Source organism: Pyrus communis, chromosome 10 (genome assembly GCF_041283825.1).
Source record: "Pyrus communis isolate YQ-2024b chromosome 10, ASM4128382v1, whole genome shotgun sequence".
In the NCBI taxonomy this organism is placed as follows: Eukaryota; Viridiplantae; Streptophyta; class Magnoliopsida; order Rosales; family Rosaceae; genus Pyrus; species Pyrus communis.
In genome coordinates, this window is record NC_142574.1 from 18,249,354 (window position 1) to 18,267,465 (window position 18,112).

The window sequence follows — 18,112 nt, forward strand, 5'->3', positions numbered from 1 at the left end:
AGGTAAGCTTGAGAAGACACATTTTCTCATCACATTAAGTAATTATATTTATTTTTCCATAATTATTGTGCATTATATCAGTATTACTTTATGCTTTTTAAAAGGAAAATTTTATTTGAACTCATATAATTTTTTTTTATACTTAACTTAAACTTTAAATGTGAATTATCTTTCTTGCCCTATTGCATACATGATAAGATTAACAATTAACTAAAATTTATCAATAAACTCACACCCAATAATTAAACCTTAGTTTCACGCAATGTTTATCCTACGTTCATTTTAGCTAAAGTCCTAAGAGCTCTTATACATAAACAAGTTTTTATTTATTTATTTTTTTTTTTATTTTTTTATTTTTTTATTTTTTTATTTTTTATCAATGGATGGTGATTTTGAAGTTCTGAATCCTCCAACTAAGGTATGAATTGATTTATGCAATTTTTTTTTTGTTTGATTTCAATTTTTTTAGAGTTGAGAATATGAGTTTTTAAGTTTCAATCACAACCATCAGCATTGAAAGTTGAAAAGATGAGTTATTGTGTTTTGCTGTGTAAATGGTGGCAAAGCCTCCCCTGCCAATTTGGTTTCCTCGAATCCACTCCATCACCATGGTTGAAAATCTCGAGCTAACCTAAAGAAACAAGGGTTTGCTACCCCTTACCTTAGATCATGGAATAACTGAAAATTGGTTCATTAGGAGGCAGCAGGTACCACAACACAAACAAATCAGCTAGCAACAATAGCGATGGGAGCCATAGTGAGGTACGCAACAGCTCCAGCAATGGGGTACATCATCTTAAGAAATTATGTTAATTTCTACACAAAATAATGTTGTACTACATCAATAGCGACGTAATACTGTATTACATTAATGAAAGAACGCCATACGACTTTATGCTTATGCAATTTGGGATTAATGAGATATTAGTTCTTTAATAAAAATTATTCAATTGGAATTTTATTTTTTAAATGGGTGTAAAGATTAATTTACATATTGAATTGAGTTTGTGAGGGTAGATTAGGTAGTAAACTTGGGTTTAAAGAGATATTAGTTTTTTACTTGAAAATAATATGGATATAGAGAGTAAATTGAGTGTAGAAAGAAGTTATAATGGTTCAAATAAAATTTTCCTTTCTAAAAACATGTTGCATTTTTATATTATAGTAAATTTGCTTAAAGTGAATGAGTTCCTTTTTTTTTTTTTTTGAAACAAAGTATGATATTTATTGATGATGAGTTTAAAAACGTCCAACCGAACATTGAGGACATGATGCAGACAAACGATCTTGATAAAAAGCTTTGTCGGAGATTTCAACTTGGTCGAAGAAAAAAAGTGTCCCGCACCAAAAGATTACAAATGAGAACTATCCTCAATGTGAATGAGTTTTACACTTTGCAAAAGATGTGAATACTAATATGATCATTAGTTAGTTAATGTTTTTAATGTGCTTTTGTTCTTATAAGAAATAGATTATAATTTATAAAACAAATTCAAATTTGAGTGCCAGAAGGTAGGCGGGCACACAACTAACTTGACCAACAAGACTAACCCACTTTTGCAATAAAATTCCCAAGTGAAAAGTTTGTATCCTAAAATCTCAATCTAAAAAAATCATTTTTTTTTAAATCTCTGGCAGTAAGCGGTTGGCCACTGCGATTAATCTCCATATAATTAAAAAAAATAAGAAATGACGCCTAGGTCTACCTAAGCGCCCACCTTACCTACCTAGACCGCTTAGGTCGCGATTTTTACTTATATATAAATTGAAATAGATAACTTTCATATTGCATTATTTTTTAATAAATTATAAGAAACTTGTTGAATAGTTGAATGAACACTCATTATTTGCCTATTTCCCCCTGTTTTCAATATGTTTTAGTATTTTATAATTTATATATCATTTTATTTTGCAACTTATGTATTCCAATACAATTATATAATATTTTAAGTATAAGTAGATATTTATTTATATGTTACACAACAAATTTAGTTAAAATTAAAAAAAAAAAAACAAAAAAAAAAAAAACCACCTAAGCCCCCTAGGCAACGCTAGACCTCTACCCATCACCGGACTAGTGTTTGATGCTTTTTAGAACATTCCAAAAAAACCAACCCCCTCCCACAACTTGGAAATTCAGCTCAACCCAATCTATCTTCTTCTAACACTCTTGTAATTGCTGTGTGAAATTAATAGGACATGCTAATGCAAGATTAATCCAAAATGATAATACAATTTTTTGCAAATTAAACATCAAACCATATAAAGCTTATGCTTTAATTCTATAATTAACTGACACTAAAACCAGCATAATCCACAAAGCTATAGAGTGGCACCACTCCATCCCCATACTTCTCAAACCCATCCAACTCCTGCTTAGCTTTGGCCCTAAGCTGCTCCACCACCTCCATAGACTTCTCCAACCCATACATTTTCACGTAGCTGAACCCCTTCTTCTTCCCATCGTCATCGGCATCATCCCCGTGTTAGAGTATGAGTGTGATTCATACGGTTTGGTTCCTTGTTGTCTCAGATTGCTATAAAGAAGTCTTAGTATGTTTATGAGAGTTAATTCGGCTTTGGTTTGGATTGAAACTCTCTGTTGATAAGCTTAAGAATAGAACTCGTACAGTATTCCTTGTAGGATTATTATAGGGTAATCCAGATTTTGTAGTATAAAAAAGCACAAGCCACTGCTCTCACAAATAATATGCTCTTATTGTTCCAATTACCTATAACTTAGAGAGCATTGAGTTTTGCAGAGAGGAGAAGGTTGTGTGTAGATTTGTCCATGTCTTCTTCATCCATGAACATGTCTGTGTTAAACTTAGAAACACAAAACTTTTCAAATCAATTTCATATCTTAGAAATAGATGGGACAAATAGTCTCGTGCATTCTATAACTTATTTAGACAGGCTGACAGAGTTGAAAAGCTTGCTGAAATTATACAAAGATTGGAGCAAGGTGATCTAAAGCTTAGAGTTCGGGCTTCGGAATCTGAGAGGGCATTCCGGCGGGTTGCAACTGTCCAGAAGACTGTTGGGAATGTGAGTTGAACTTATTCATGACCTAATGGCATACACACATGGGAAAGACTCCGTCAAACAATCTGCAGGTATGTGTTGCAGATATTACTTCAATATTTGCATATGTAGAACATATTTGATGCATTAGTTGTGATTTAGTTGGTAAATTCTTGTGTTCTTGGCTAAGTATATTATAAAGGCTGTGTTTTCTCTTACACCCCGCCCTTCATCTTCTCCTTGAGAATATCATCAACCACCCGATACAATACCCCTACAGCTCTCCCATACGAGTGATTTTTTAGTGTACCGGTGACGGGTAGTTCATCACATGTCATTATACAAATGCTGAGATATGTGTGCTGAATAAAAAGTTAATTACTTAAAAAAATAAAATTTCTCGTCACTTTTATTAAAACACATGATATATTACTTGTGTTCCCGTCATAATTAAAAATTTCTCATTCCATACCTCCTCAGTCTATCCACCCCATCATCTTCACCACCACCCAACAATCATCGGCAAACAGTAGAGCACTGGCTCATCTCCCCAAATTTCTTCTCCTGCGCCAATTCCACCGCATTTGGCCCGCCTTCGAGGTCCAGGAACTGCCCGGCCGCCATTCTGGTGGACCCCACGGTCTGAGCAATCTCCGTGATCACACGCAGGAGGCGTGGTTCCGGGACGAGGTCAGAAGGGGTGTTTGACACAATGTGCTGAAACCCCTATGGAAACAGACTATCGCCGGCGAAGAGTGCCATGTTGTCTCCGTAGATTGTGTAGTTCGAGGGCTGGCGTCGCCGTGATGGATCGTCATCCATGCATGGAAGATCGTCGTGCCTGAGCGAAGCCGCATTTACCTATCAATTGTCATTCAAAGAAAAGCAAGCGACTTTATGGATATTCCAATCACAAAATACAAAACCCAAGTAAAAAATTGAACAAATTAGCGGCTAATTATCCAAAACCGAGTTAAATAAACACGATTTAAAGCAGGATTCCACATCTTTATTCTGAAAACCCAATTCGGATTCTGAGGAAAAAATCCATTTGATGCAAGAATATTCATTGGGTTCTATGGAATCAGTGTAATTAGTTTCTGTAAACAACCATTCACTGATTTAGTTTCTGTAAACAACCATTTCGAGAGCACATGCGGTGGGGAAGGCGGCGAGGCGGTTGCCGCCGAAGAGCTCACAGGCGGTGACGCACATGACAGGTGAGGCTCGGTTGGCGCCGTCGGCCAGCATAGAGTAACGCATGGATTGATATATCTGCTTCGGATACCGAATGGGTATAGCTTCGTGAAGCTTCTGATTGATGCGGTGATCAGGGTCGTCCAATAGGTTTTCAAATCGAAGTTGTTGGATCTCGATTGGGTTGAAATGGACGGTGGCGGTGAAGCGGAGGAGCAACGGGTGGGGAAAGCAAACTTGCTTGGCAGATAAACGTGGAATAATGTAGATATCATTGAGAAAGCAGCCATTATTTCCTGGCTTCTTCTGGGCTAATTTTTAGTTGGGGCTAGAATATGAAAAGTATTTTTATATAAATGATAAAAAATTTTAATTTTTAATTTATTAAATTTTTAATAAATATATCTTACCATTTATATAAAAATACGTAATAACAAGGCCACGTTCTACCATTACAAACCTATAATAGAAAGAGAAAACTCAATAATTACATTTAGTGACTAAGATATTTGTCGAAGTTCGTCAGGTTCCTAGGGAAGTTCTGTCATCCGCGAGCTAGCATGGTATGCTATATTATGCATTTATATTGGGAGAATTTTCCTCGATTCTTAGATTTTTTTCTTCTTTTTTTTTTTTTTTTTCCTTGGGTTTGTGATTCTTATTGGGATTTATTTTCTGGGTTTGTTTTGAATAGAAGCAGGCTTCCAATTGCTATAAATGGGGAGTGGTAGATTTTGGTTTTTTTGTTTGTTTATTTACTTATGAGATTAATGGGTCTCATTGTTGACCGCCGCATAAGAGCTTTCAGCCTCTTGCATGTGCTGTAGCTTAGGTGCCGAGTCAGAAGCAACAAAGGTATGTTGAATCTTATAAGGTCATCTTCAACCGAAAATTAGTCAGAGGGATTCTTTTAGCCTTTTTATCCTTCAAGATATTAATATTTTAATAAACAGTATATGGTCATATTTGTTTCCATTTCTAACTGAGGGCCAAAGGGTCATAGGACCAAACATAAGTTATTATTTAAATTTAAAAACTACAACAACTTAAATTTAAAATCAACTTAAATTTAAAAACTACAACTTATATTTAAAAACTACAAATTAAATTTAAAAAAAAAATTTGAATCCAACGGTAATTAGCTGTTGTATTTGAAATTTTGGCCTACCATTCTTTTCGGATATAACCAACAGGAATAATGAAAATTTTGGCCCGGCCCAGGGCTGGATGGCTGCTTTGGGCTAACTGGTTGGCCCTTTGGCCCTTTTTTGTCTAGTGGGGCGCACGAGCGTTTTGGCTTAACCCTCGGTTAAAGACGATTTTCGGACTATTTTTGGCCCTTTGGCCCTCTAGATCTTTCGATTGGAGATGACCTAAGATGACTTTTGATTAAAGTTTAAAGTCTAGAAATTTTTTTTATTAGTTTCCCTAAAAAGGAAATTAAGCCAGTCGACTATATTTAAGTTATACAATTGACTTGCAAATTTTTCCGTTTTGCTATTTCCAGACTTGATGTAATTCTTTCGAGTTATTGAAGAGCAACTTACTATCTTTAGCTCAATGCATTGTAGGAAACTATTAAACCATGTCTCCAGACTCCAGTACAATGTTATTAAATCATCACAATCATCAAATAAAACATCTGGAATATAATTGGAAAGCTTGTCAAAGCCAAGTACATATATATCCTCACTAAATGAAGCTAGGTTAACCATAAAGGACCCAACTTGTGTTAAATTGTTAATTGTTAGGAAGAAGAAAATTCAATTGGAGTACATAAACATGATTGCTTTCCTTTAATATGATCCAAATAAATACGAGTCAGATTTGTTGATCAAGAAATTATGCTGGCCTGTATGCAACTTGAGTTCAAATCTTCTCGGTATAAGTTGGATTAGTTTAAAGGGTGGTACTCTGCACATAATCACTTTTACTTTTCACACACCCTATCAATTTTCGGTCGTCTAATCGAATGAATTGATTAAGATCAATAAACAAAAATTAATAAAATGTGTGTTGCTCTAGTTTAAATTCAGATATTGCGCTATAAAAATAAGTAAATAAAAAGATGTCTTGTCCAAAATCTCATTAGCTAAAGAGTAATGTTATTCATACCATAGATGGCATTTGATGTAGATAGTCACATCATTTGAATTAATCAATTAATCAATTTTTAAATTTAGTTCATTATTTAATAAACTAATAATTAATAAAAACTACTTAATTAAATGATGATTGTGGTATACAGTCTTTCTCCTTCCTTTCCTTAGGTTTTGCAAATTTTTCAAATGGTGTGGTTGTCCACATTAGATGTTACCTAGGGCGTGTTTACCAAATTGGAATGAAAGTCTAGGAAACAGAATTGCACGAACTCCAAGTCATTTCAGTGTTTACCAAACCGTGGGGAATCAACATTCAGGTGGGACCCACCCAAAATCCGGAATACAATTCATTAAACATCCGGAAATGGATTCTCGATTTGGGAGGTGGGAATTGAGTTTCTGGAAATAGATTCATAAGGGATCCAAGTTTTCTACGAATACTATCCTCATGCTTTTTTGGTAAACCCAAATACGCCTCACAATTTCACCTCCTCAGTTCCATTAACAGTCTATAGACCCATCTCTCTTCTCTCAATCCCACCATTTCCTAACAGAGGAGCTTCAACTCCGATGAAATCCCGACCCCTTTCTCCTTGCCCCTTTGCCGCAGACTATCCAAAACCCATGCATGAACTCACAAAGGGAGGGGAAAATGTGTGGCATGTCCGCATGGTCATCTAAGAACAGGGGGTGGGGAGGGTTGTGATAGGTGGCGAGGAGCTGGGTTTGGGGATGTTTGGGGGGGGGGGGGAGAAGATGGCATCACAGTTTTCTATTTTTTGGGGTTTTTTTTGTGTTATTTTATATTTTTAATAAATTTGTTAGTTATTTATTTTGCTAAATAGTTATGTTTTCATGTAGCTAATTGGATTTTATGAGCATATGTGGTTATCAAAATTAACCATTAACCATTAACTAGCATATAAAAATATTATTTAGAACAAGGGCAGTTTAGTAATCAAATAAGTTTCAATTTTGATTTATGTGAGTGAGTAAACAACTTTTATGTAATCAATATCATTTTTATTCTGATTTCATATAGTTTAGTAAACAACTTTAGCATGACTCCAATTCTAATTCCACCTCATTTCATCTCTTCCTCAATTCAATTTTTTCTTAATTTAATTCATCATACTCTAATTACGAATTAGTAAACCGACCACTGGTATAGAAATGTGGCATTTATTTACTACACTGCTCACTTAAACAACTTCGACCCCCTTCATCACGTTCGTCTCCCTCCTCCTCGGATCTCCGTCCCCTCCAATCCCCAATGGCGCCCATACAATTCCGTGCGCTCCTCATCGTCTCGGCGGTGCTGAGGGTGGTTTTAATCCTGTACGGAGAGTGGCAGGATGCCCACATGGAGGTGAGGTACACAGACATTGATTACGTAGTCTTCTCGGACGCAGCTTCTCTAATGGCGTCCGGTAAATCCCCATTTCAGAGATCCACTTACAGATACTCTCCTCTGCTCGCCTTTCTGCTCCTACCCAATTCCATTCTCCATCGCTCTTGGGGCAAATTCATCTTCTCGGCTGCAGGTACTTTGTTTTTGTATTCGGAAATATGCGCAAATAGAACTGGTTACAGACTTTTAATGGAAAATAGAACTGCAGATACTAAACAGATAATAACCCGTATATAAATTGCGCTTTCTTTTCCCTTTGGTGTTTTATTGAACTTTTGTAACCGGTTTCATTTGCACATATTTCCCCTTTGTTTTTTATACTTTTGAGTGGGGATATTCAAGTGACATGGTTTTTGTGTTGTGCAAATTGTGTAGATTTGCTTGTGGGTTTGTTTATAAGGATCATTCTGAAGCTTCGCGGGGTGCCGGAGAAATTGAGCATGATTTCTGTGATTGTTTGGCTCTTTAATCCGTTTACTTTTACGATTGGGACTCGCGGGAATTGTGAGCCAATTGTTTGTGCTTTGGTTCTTTGGGTCTTCATATGTCTTATGAACGGTGTAAGTTTCTTTCTTTGTCTGATATGTACTGCCACTAATTATAAGTTTCTTTCTTTGTCTGATATTTACTGCCACTAATTATGTCAGTAAAAAATGAGTCATATCTCTGAATTATCTTAATACGAATCAAATCGAATGCTTTTTATGAAAGTGAAATTATATACTTGTATAAACCTCAGCAGAGATTACAGAAAGGGAAGCATTATTGGATGTAAGGTTCTTTTATGTTTCTTTCGATCCGGTGAGAGTATCTTCTGTGTATTGCATTTATCAAACTAGCAATGCGCTTCTATTTCTCGTGTTTTCTGTGATGATGTTCGAGCTTCTCATGATTCATTCTCTTTGAGGTGACTGTGCTAGATACCAACAAACATGGCACTGTCTTTGTTGTTTTCCATTTTTTGATAATAGAATTATGATTTCAATATTCCCAAATGTTTCTCGGATTCAAAAAATCCTGTGCATTTTGTGAGCATGATCTCTCTATGAAAACCCAAGTAGGCATTGCATTCTGCTATAAGAAGCGTTAGTCAAACTAAATTTTTGGAATGGTTGTTATCGCTTCTGCCCATAACTGTTTTTTTCTTCATGACAGGACGTGTGTTACAAGCTGCATTTTGGTATGGGCTTGTTGTCCACTTCAGAATCTACCCCATTATCTATGCACTCCCTATCCTTGTGATTCTGGATCCGCATGTGTTTCGACCTGGTCAGAAGCCTAGACTTCAATATTGGAATCGTCAGCAAGATTCACCTCAAAGCAGTTCTGTTACAAGACTCACTCAGCTTCTTTGCCCATGGTTTCTTTTGAAAAGTGCATTAACACGAGAAAGGATACTTTTCTCCTTTATATCTGCAGCCGTATTCTTCCTTTTCACTGGTTTATTCTATCATCTGTATGGGTGGGATTTCCTGTATGAAGCACTGTTGTATCATCTTACCCGTACCGATCCAAGGCACAATTTTTCCATTTACTTTTATCACATCTACCTTCAGTACCACCGTAAACTTTTGATATTGGAGAAACTTGTCTCATTTTTGCCTCAGTTGATAGTCCAGGTTGTTCTTGTTTTTAGTTTCGCCGAAGACCTTCCATTCTGCTGCTTAGTACAGACAGTGGCATTCGTGGCTTTCAACAAGGTTTTTCTCTTTATTACTATTTTCTCATATATAAATTGCTGGATTAGTAAATGTTTAACGTACCTGATTACTTTCGATGTTGCATTCCTAGTGGTTATTCTCATCAAAAACCTCTGCTTCAATACTGGACTTTTCTCTTTTTTTTCGCTAGCGTGCAATAGTGTACTTTCAAACATATGGTTTCTTATATAATTTTGTTTTCCCGACTGAATCTAAATTACTTCTGCTCATTGTTGACAGGTAATGACTGCACAATACTTTGTGTGGTTCTTTTGTCTCTTGCCGCTGGTTCTCGCTTGGAGCAACATGAAGCTTAAATGGAAAGGCCTATCCTGCATCGCATTGTGGGTAGGCGGTCAACTTCATTGGTTGTTTTGGGGTTATATGCTTGAGTTCAAAGGGCAAAATGTCTTTCTTCAGCTCTGGATGGCAAGCATCATATTCTTAGCGGCGAACACGTACGTCTTAGTTTCGCTCATCCGCGACCACAGATTTTCTCAAGTTTTCGCACGGTTGGAGAAAACCTCCAAGGACTCGAAGAAACTTAAGTGATGATTCAGTTCTCTGTTTCTTCCCGCTGTTTTTGTCGATTAGATGAGCACATTTTGGCTATTCATTGGTTTTGATGTTCATTTTTCTTTCGCGTTTCATTCGGGCAATGTTGCAAAATAGTATGGTGAAAATTTTGGTTAATATACATTATGCGAAAAGTACCGATTGAAAAATATGCGAAAGAATGTGTATTGACGAACGTATATTTTTATGTAGTTTTGAGACACTTAAAAACCAGCTGTTGAATGCATACATAGTATGGTATTTAACTCTTTCTGGACTTAAATTTGTAGGTTATACTAGCAATCTGTCATGGTATTTATTTTAAGCTGCAACTGCAAAACTTGTTATTTGCTTGAGAATTATTATGATATGAATTTTGGTCGATTTACTTGGAAACATTATTATTTAACTTTATATACTACTGAAAAGACTATATTTGGTTCCTTACATTGCAAAAAACCATTAATCAGTTAATGACGACGACGGAACGTTATTTTACTACACAAACATTGAAATCTTAATTGTTTATTCTCTTTATCATCCTCTAATGTTAATTATGAGAATTTTTCGCATCATAACTCTCGATTTATTTAACACATCCACATAAATAAAATATAAGGTTTTGATTATGAGGTTTGCATGTGCTAAGAAACACATTGCCATTAGATGTGAAATAACTCGAGTAAATGGTTGGAATATAAATTTTTTTCAACTAAAAATTGTAAGTTCTACCCAAAAAGTTGACCCTTCCAAAAATTCTCAAGAACACAAGGCTGAACCTAAGCCCAAGAGGAGATTTGAGAATAGTTTTCAACCAGCAATAGACGCGTCTCGATTAGAACCTCATTAGCTGCGTCGTTACCCCAAGCGCAAAAATGTCATGCATCACCGCCGTTGGCTCCATTTTATGCTGCGTGAGCAACTCTGCTTTCTGCACTTTGCCGGTGTGGGCAGTGGCGGATCCAGGATTTTAAACTCGGGGGGTCCCAATTATAAAGGTCAAAAAAATTATAGACAAAAATACATTGAAAATTTAAATATAATACATTTCATTCAAAAATCATATGCAAAACAATATTACAAATTATAAAATCATAATTCAAGTGTCCATTACGAGGTTTCATAAGTTACTAGGGAGTACCTAAGTTATTGATTATCTAATATGAAGCACTAAATTTAAAGGGGTGTGCTATTCACACACCCCTTTTTGCTTCTCACACACCCTTTGTTTATTTCTGTCATTTGATCTTCTTTAATTCAGTCGATCCGACGGCCGCAAATTAAGAGGGTGTGTGGATAGCACACCCCAATTTAAAACACCGGTCAAATAAAACTCTCCCCAAACTCCCACTATCTTTCTAACCAAACACACCATTTTTCTCTTTTACTAGTTTCCAAACATCCACCTTCTCTCTCACTAAGAACAAAGCTGCCATACCTCCACCAACCGCCTCCCTCCCCATTCTCCCGAAGCCATGCTAGCTCCACCACCAAATTTCACCAACCCATGACAGATCATATCCATCTTACTAACCTTATGAAGGAAATTTCACCCATAAGAAAAATTACTAAGATGGTTGAAATAATTTGGGAAAGTTTGGGCTTATGTACTGCCCCCGCCAGACGACAGAGAAAGGTTGGAGGAGAAGTGGGTGGCACCGACGGATGAGACAATGGCAGAAGCAAGGAGGAGAGAGGCAGGAAGGGTCCCTATTTCTTTCTTCTCCGTGCGCGGTCATCTTCTCCGAGAAGAAGACAGCCACTGCAACCTACACAGACCTCATGCTCGAGTATGAGGGGTCCCCGGAAAATTTATAGCAACGATTTAGGATTGCCAACGGGTCCTGGGACCTCCCTGGTGATGTGGATCCGTCCTTGGGTGTGGGACGAGGTTTTCTTCTTTGTTGACAACACATCACACAATTCAATATTATTTTGCCAAAACAATCCATATACCACAAGCGAGATGACAAAGCGAAAGTCGTACAATTAAATATTATTTTCCTTCTGTTGAAAGGATACCTAATGTCTGTAGAGGCGAAAAGCCAAGTACGTAATTAACTTGACAATTTTTACAATCCTGCAACAGAAAAATGAACACAGGGACACAACAATTTGAAAATTCACTTCAATGAAATATTTGTTTGAGAATACAAGTCCGGCATCCTTAACATTTTATCCTCCAAAAATTTGAGGAAACACTTGAATAACAGATTGGATTTATCGTCACTTCTTAAGGATACGAATGCACTCATCGTCACCCCAGTCATGAAGAACCCACTGCGTATCACAAAAAAATTGATAATATCGCACCCTTTTATCATAACGTGCGTATCTTGTTGCGAAAGAAAACTTAGAGAAAGACAATAAACTTAAAGGAATAATGTATAGCCAAAGTTTAATTGCACATCAACCCTTAGTTTTCTTGATTTCATATGTACTAACCATGATAATTGCAGCATCAGCATTTGGTATACGTACGATCGAAAAAGTCACCTCCAACATTCTCAACGCGATCGCACTCTGGAGCAAGAGAGACAACATGACGAAGATCAAAGTTAATGCCTCGAATCCAAGGACAGGCCTTGACTAGTAACCGCAGCGTAGTCCCATTACCCCCACCTACGTCTACTATTGTCTCAATCCCTTTGTAATACCTCTGGACAACTTTCAATCACTGCAAGCACAACCATCTTTGCACCACAGGCCATTGCATCATCGAAAAGCTTGTCGTGATCAGGATTGGCCGAGCAAAAGCTCCATATTGTTAGAACCGAGAATGAACACTTGATAAAACTCGTGATAAAAGTCTAAATTGTACTCAATAGCTGGGAGAATTTCCGTTATTGAATTCAAGAATACGATTTGCAATAAATAGCCTTACAAAGGAAACTGAAAATAAAGCAATGCAGCCCACGTACGAACAGTCCTATTTATGTGGTACACGACTAGAGATTAAAATCAACTAAACAACTTGTCCCTCAAGAATAGGGATTATCAACCACTACTTGAAGCATACCTAAAAACAAGGAACCTAACTGTAACGGCTAGGAAATCCTAACAACTTTAACATCCTCCCTTAATCTGAATACTAACAACAATCAGTTTATACTTGAAGGTAAACAAACACCCATTAACTCCCGCAACTTTTGGAACACGTCCAACTTCAAAGGCTTTGTCATTATGTCTACAACTTGCTCCTGAGTAGAACACTGAGCCAATTCCACGATTCTATCCTTAGTGAGATCACGAAGAAAGTGGAAACGAACATCTATATGTTTACTGCGACCATACATTACTGAGCCAATTCCACGACTCTATCCTTAGTTCTTTGAGAGCTTTATTGCAGAACTATTATCACAGAAAACCAATGTGGATTTGCGTTGTTTATGACTGAGCTGCTGTAAAATCCTTCTTAACCATATTGCTTGACACACACTTGAAGTTGCATCAATGAATTCAGCTTCAGTGGTGGATAATGTAACCACAGGTTATTTCTTCGAAGACCATGAGACTACTCCTGAACTCAGCATAAAAACATGCCCTGAAGAACTCTTCATGTTGTCTTGATCACCAGCATAATCACTATCCGTGTAACCAATGAGATCTTCATTTCCTCCCTTCTTGTAGAACAACCCAAAATCAATTATGCCCTTCAAATACCTTAGTACCCTCTTTGCTGCTTGTAGATGGAGTTCAGTGGGACGTTCCATATACCTGCTAATTAAACTCACAACAAACATAATGTCAGGTCGTGTGGCAGTCAGGTACATAAGACTCCCCACGATCTGTTTGTACATAGTGTTGTCAACCATGACCCCATCCTCATCCTTCATCAGCTTAAAACTAGGAATAGCAGGATTATGCACTGGATTGCACTGATCCATGTTGAACCTTTCCAATACTTCCTGAGCATATTTTCATTGGCCAACATAAATACCTTCTAACCTTTTCACCACTTTCATCCTAAGAAAATAACTCATCCTTCCAAGATTAGTCATATCAAATTCAATCATCATAGAATGCTTAAACTCTTTGAATATACTCATAATTTCCAATAAAAATAAGATAATCAACATAGGACATACAATTAACAGCTTACCTTCATCCATTGTTTTAACGAACAAAGTGTGTTCATGTAGGCACTTCTCGAACCCCTCCTTAATAAAGTAAGACTTTATACGACTATACCAAGCTCGAGGAGTTTGTTTAAGCCCATATAAGGCCTTCTTAAGCTTGTATACTTTCTGTTATTCCCTTTTTTTTTTCCATAACCCAGAGGTTGTGCAACAAACACTTCCTCACTTAATTCTCCATGTAAGAACGCTGACTTGACATCTAGCTGATAAACCGACCAACTTTTCTAGGCTGCAAGTGAAAGTATAACTCTAACTGTGTCCAAGCGAGCTACAGGTGCAAATACTTCAACATAATTCACTCCATATTGCTAACTGTACCCTTTTGCAACCAAGCGAGCCTTGTATTTATCCACTTCACCGTTCTCATTAAGCTTTGTTTTGTAAACCCATTTAACTCCAATCATTTTCCCTCCTGATGGTAGCAACTCCCACATGTTGTTTCTTTCTATGGATTCAATTTCTGAATTCATAGCTTTCTTCCACTTTGCACGCTTCTCAGCTTCTTCATAAGTGATGGGATCACTGTCAACAAACAAAGCTAAATGAGCCATGTCTTCATCTTCAGAAAGGCCTTCTCCACTCACATAATCTCTCATCCATGCTGGCTGTCTTCTAACTTGTTTGTCAATGGAAGTGACTTCATTTGGTGAGTCATAAGAGGAATCTCCTTCTGACGGGTGGTTGTTTTCATCTGATTCTTCACTGTCTAATGCTTCTTCTTCGGTAGGGTCCACATCTGCATCATCTCCTGCATCCTCTTTCTTATCTTTGGTACATTTAAGATCGGCCATGATCGCCTCCTTGTGTTTCTCACCCCAGTCCCAAACTTTGTCTTCTTCAAAGACCACATCCCGACTTACAACTATTTTTTGATATAGTGGATCAAATGGTCTCTATGCCTTGGATTCTTCACTGACTCCAAGTAAGATGCATTTTGAACTCTTGTTATTGAGCTTAACGCTCTTACTGTTAAGGATATGAACATGTGACAAGCATCCAAAAACCCTAAAGTGTTCCACTGATGGTTTGATGAGTACATGAATGGTCTAATTGACTGCTTCTGGCCAAAAAGTCCTTGGGATTTTCTTCTTTGAAAGCATGCTTTGAATCATATCCATAATAGTTCGATTCTTCCTCTTCACAATCGATGTCAGCTGCCTTTGAATGCTATGTATATTGCATAAAGTTATGAACTCCTGTGATGTAAACTCACCCCCACGATCTGTATGTAAGCTCCTTATACCTGCACCAGTTTCTTTTTCAACCCTAGCCTTGTGACTCTTAAAGGTAGCGAAGGCTTCTGATTTTTCTACCAAAAAAATACACCCATGTCTTTCTATTACAATCATTAATAAAGGTAATGAGGTACCTTTTCTTGTTGTTTAACATAGGACTTATTGGTCCACATATATCAACATGCACGAGCTGAATGATTATTGATGCCCTGCATGTGCTTTCCTTTGGAAATGGGTCTCTTTGTTGTTTCCCTACCAAGCAATCTTCACATACCTTCACATGAGCCTTAAGCTTTGGTAATCCTTTCACCATTTTCTTTTGTTGAAGAATTTTCAGACACTCCAGCTTAAGTGTCTGTATCTGCGATGCCAAAGTTGTGGTTGGTCTTCTGTCAAGGAGATGAGGCATCCTTGCTCCCGAAGTTGTGAACGAGCCAAGATAATGAACATTTTGTTGGCTACCATTATTGTCTCCATAATCAAACCCCAATCAGGATGAAATACTTTGCACTTGTCATGTTGCATGATAATTGCCAAACCTTTTTCTTGTAGCTGTCCAATACTAAGTAAATTATTTTTGAGGTCTGGCACATAGAACACGTCAGTGATTACTTGCATGATTCCATTCACCTCTATACGCACATTCCTTTTCCCTTGCACAAGTAACCTCGAGTTATTATCCAGCTTCACAGATTCCCTGAAGTTGTCATTAAACTTCGAGAAGATCTCCTTTTTGCCATACATGTGATTGCTGCAACTTGAGTCTAGAAACCACAATTCATCTCTGCCAGCCTCTTTGACATCCAGGTAAGCCATCAACAACATCTATTCTTTAGTCTCTGCGTAATTGACTTTTGAATCTTGACCTTTCTTTGGACATTCCCACTGAAAATGCCTTAGCTCATGGCAGTTGTAACACTTTAGCATAGATTTTTCGAACATATACCTACCTCTTCCTCTTTCTTTTCCTATAACCACCATGTTTGCGTCTTCCTCCTGGATGATTGTCATGAGTCACCTTCAGCGCTTGTTCTTGCACAGCATGTCTTCCCATCCTTTGTTCATGTACTAGCAAACTACTTTGAAGTTCATTAATGGACAAGATATCCAAGTCATTAGACTCTTCAATAAAACACACCACATAATCATATTTAGGTGTCATAGACCGCATGATCCTTTCAATGACCACGACATCTCTCATCTGCTCTCCGTGGATCCTTATTTTGTTGGCAATGGTGAGGGTTCGTGCAAAATACTCATTCACTGATTCACCAACTTTCATGTGGAGTACCTCAAACTCTTTGTGAAGAGCTTGTAGCTGTGCACGCTTAACTCGTGTTGTCCCTTGGTACTTTTGCTTCAAATAGTCCCAGATATCTTTTGCAGTGTCTTTCTTCAGAATTGTCTCCAAAATTGAACGATCAATGGCCTGGAACAGATAGTTCTTTGCCTTCAAATCTTTCAGCCTTTGATCATCCATTGTCTTCTTCTGTGCATTAGTGAGATCCGTCCCTTCTGCTGCTACAAGGATCCCAATCTCCACCAAACTCCAATATTATTTGGAGCGCAAGAAATTCTCCATGAGCATGCTTCAGTGATCATAGTGTCCATAGAATCGTGGGACTGCAGTTTACACAAAGCTGCTTTCAGTGGCCATGGTGTTGCTGCTTCACGACAAAACTAGTTGCTAAGCTTCAAACTTTTGATCAGGACCCGTGATGGGGCTCTGATACCAGATGTTAGAACAGAGAATGAACACTTGATAAAACTTGTGATAAAAGTCTAAATTGTACTCAATAGTTGGGAGAATTTCTGTTATTGAATTCAAGAATACTAATGGCAATAAATAGCCTTACAAAGGAAACTGAAAATAAAGCAATGCAGCCCACGTACTAATAGTCCTATTTAAGTGGTACAGGACTAGAGATTAAGATCAACTAAACAACTTGTCCCTTAAGAATAGGGATTATTAATCACTACTTGAAGCAAACCTAAAAACAAGGAACCTAACTTTAACGGCTTGGAAATCCAAACAACTTTAACACATATGTCCCCACCATGTACTTCGTCAAACCCGATATTGCTTATATCACCTCAAATTTAGGTACTTATGTTGATCCATGGTGACCACATTGCCAAACTATTCTTCAGCAAGATCAGTGCCGCCATGCTTTTTTCTCTGGATTTAAGTAGCCGGTGAGACAAAGGTGTTGTGCATAACCTTTGGGGCCTGATTGGATTGTCGATTTTTCTTTGAATATTTTGAGGTGGACTAGTGCCTTCATAACATGGTAAATGAGAGAAGGATCACATCCTAGAGCATATGATAGCTATAAGAGTGTCAAGGGCTTCCATGGTTTTCAATTGCTTCAGGTATTCCAAGCTTAATGGCGCAACTTACTACCGCGATTTCAACAAATCCGAACATATATTTCAATATCTCCACCTTGGCATGTTCTTCTTCTACCTCTTCCAAAGTGAACTCCATCTTAATCCCTCATTTCTCTCTGTGTGTGTGTGTGTGTGAGGGTCTCTTAGGATCTTAATTAGCAGTATAAATAATTTGTGTGAAGAGATTAGTTCCAGTATAATTTATTAAAGGTTTGGCCTTGCTTATGCATGTCAATTTTTTTCGATAAAGTATTTTATCAAATGGTACTTGATAAACGATTGGTTTAAGGTTGAAGGTCTGAGCCAATACTGTATTAGTGTAAACTAATATTCTTAATAGAAAACTTCATTTTAATCC

At 37.3% G+C, this 18,112-nt stretch overlaps 1 protein-coding gene, 1 non-coding gene and 2 pseudogenes across 4 annotated transcripts; 1 reads left to right on the forward strand and 3 right to left on the reverse strand.

Annotated features, from left to right (window-relative positions):
• Positions 1–2,288: 2,288 nt before the first annotated feature.
• Positions 2,289–4,522, reverse strand: LOC137727438 (heterodimeric geranylgeranyl pyrophosphate synthase small subunit, chloroplastic-like; annotated as a pseudogene). Its single transcript, XR_015952447.1, has 4 exons — positions 4,165–4,522; positions 3,497–3,885; positions 3,257–3,315; positions 2,289–2,485 (listed from the first exon to the last, which is right to left on the reverse strand). The product of XR_015952447.1 is annotated as a heterodimeric geranylgeranyl pyrophosphate synthase small subunit, chloroplastic-like (transcript).
• Positions 4,523–7,503: 2,981 nt separating this feature from the next.
• LOC137730027 (GPI mannosyltransferase 1-like) lies at positions 7,504–10,255 on the forward strand. Of its 2 annotated transcripts, XM_068469096.2 has the most exons (4): positions 7,504–7,867; positions 8,110–8,292; positions 8,890–9,434; positions 9,675–10,255. In XM_068469096.2, exons 1-4 carry the CDS (start codon positions 7,597–7,599, stop codon positions 9,984–9,986), a joined length of 1,311 nt encoding a protein of 436 aa, XP_068325197.2. In that variant the 5' UTR covers positions 7,504–7,596; the 3' UTR covers positions 9,987–10,255. The 2 variants fall into 2 exon arrangements, with proteins under 2 accessions (XP_068325197.2, XP_088533244.1); XM_088677118.1 differs by lacking the exon at positions 8,110–8,292 and having other exon boundaries at positions 7,508–7,867.
• Positions 10,256–10,714: 459 nt separating this feature from the next.
• Positions 10,715–10,866, reverse strand: LOC148693630 (U4 spliceosomal RNA). Its single transcript, XR_015952814.1, has one exon. It is a non-coding gene; the product is annotated as a U4 spliceosomal RNA (small nuclear RNA).
• A 1,349-nt stretch (positions 10,867–12,215) lies between these two features.
• On the reverse strand, positions 12,216–17,851 carry LOC137728262 (acetylserotonin O-methyltransferase pseudogene; annotated as a pseudogene).
• Positions 17,852–18,112: the final 261 nt, after the last annotated feature.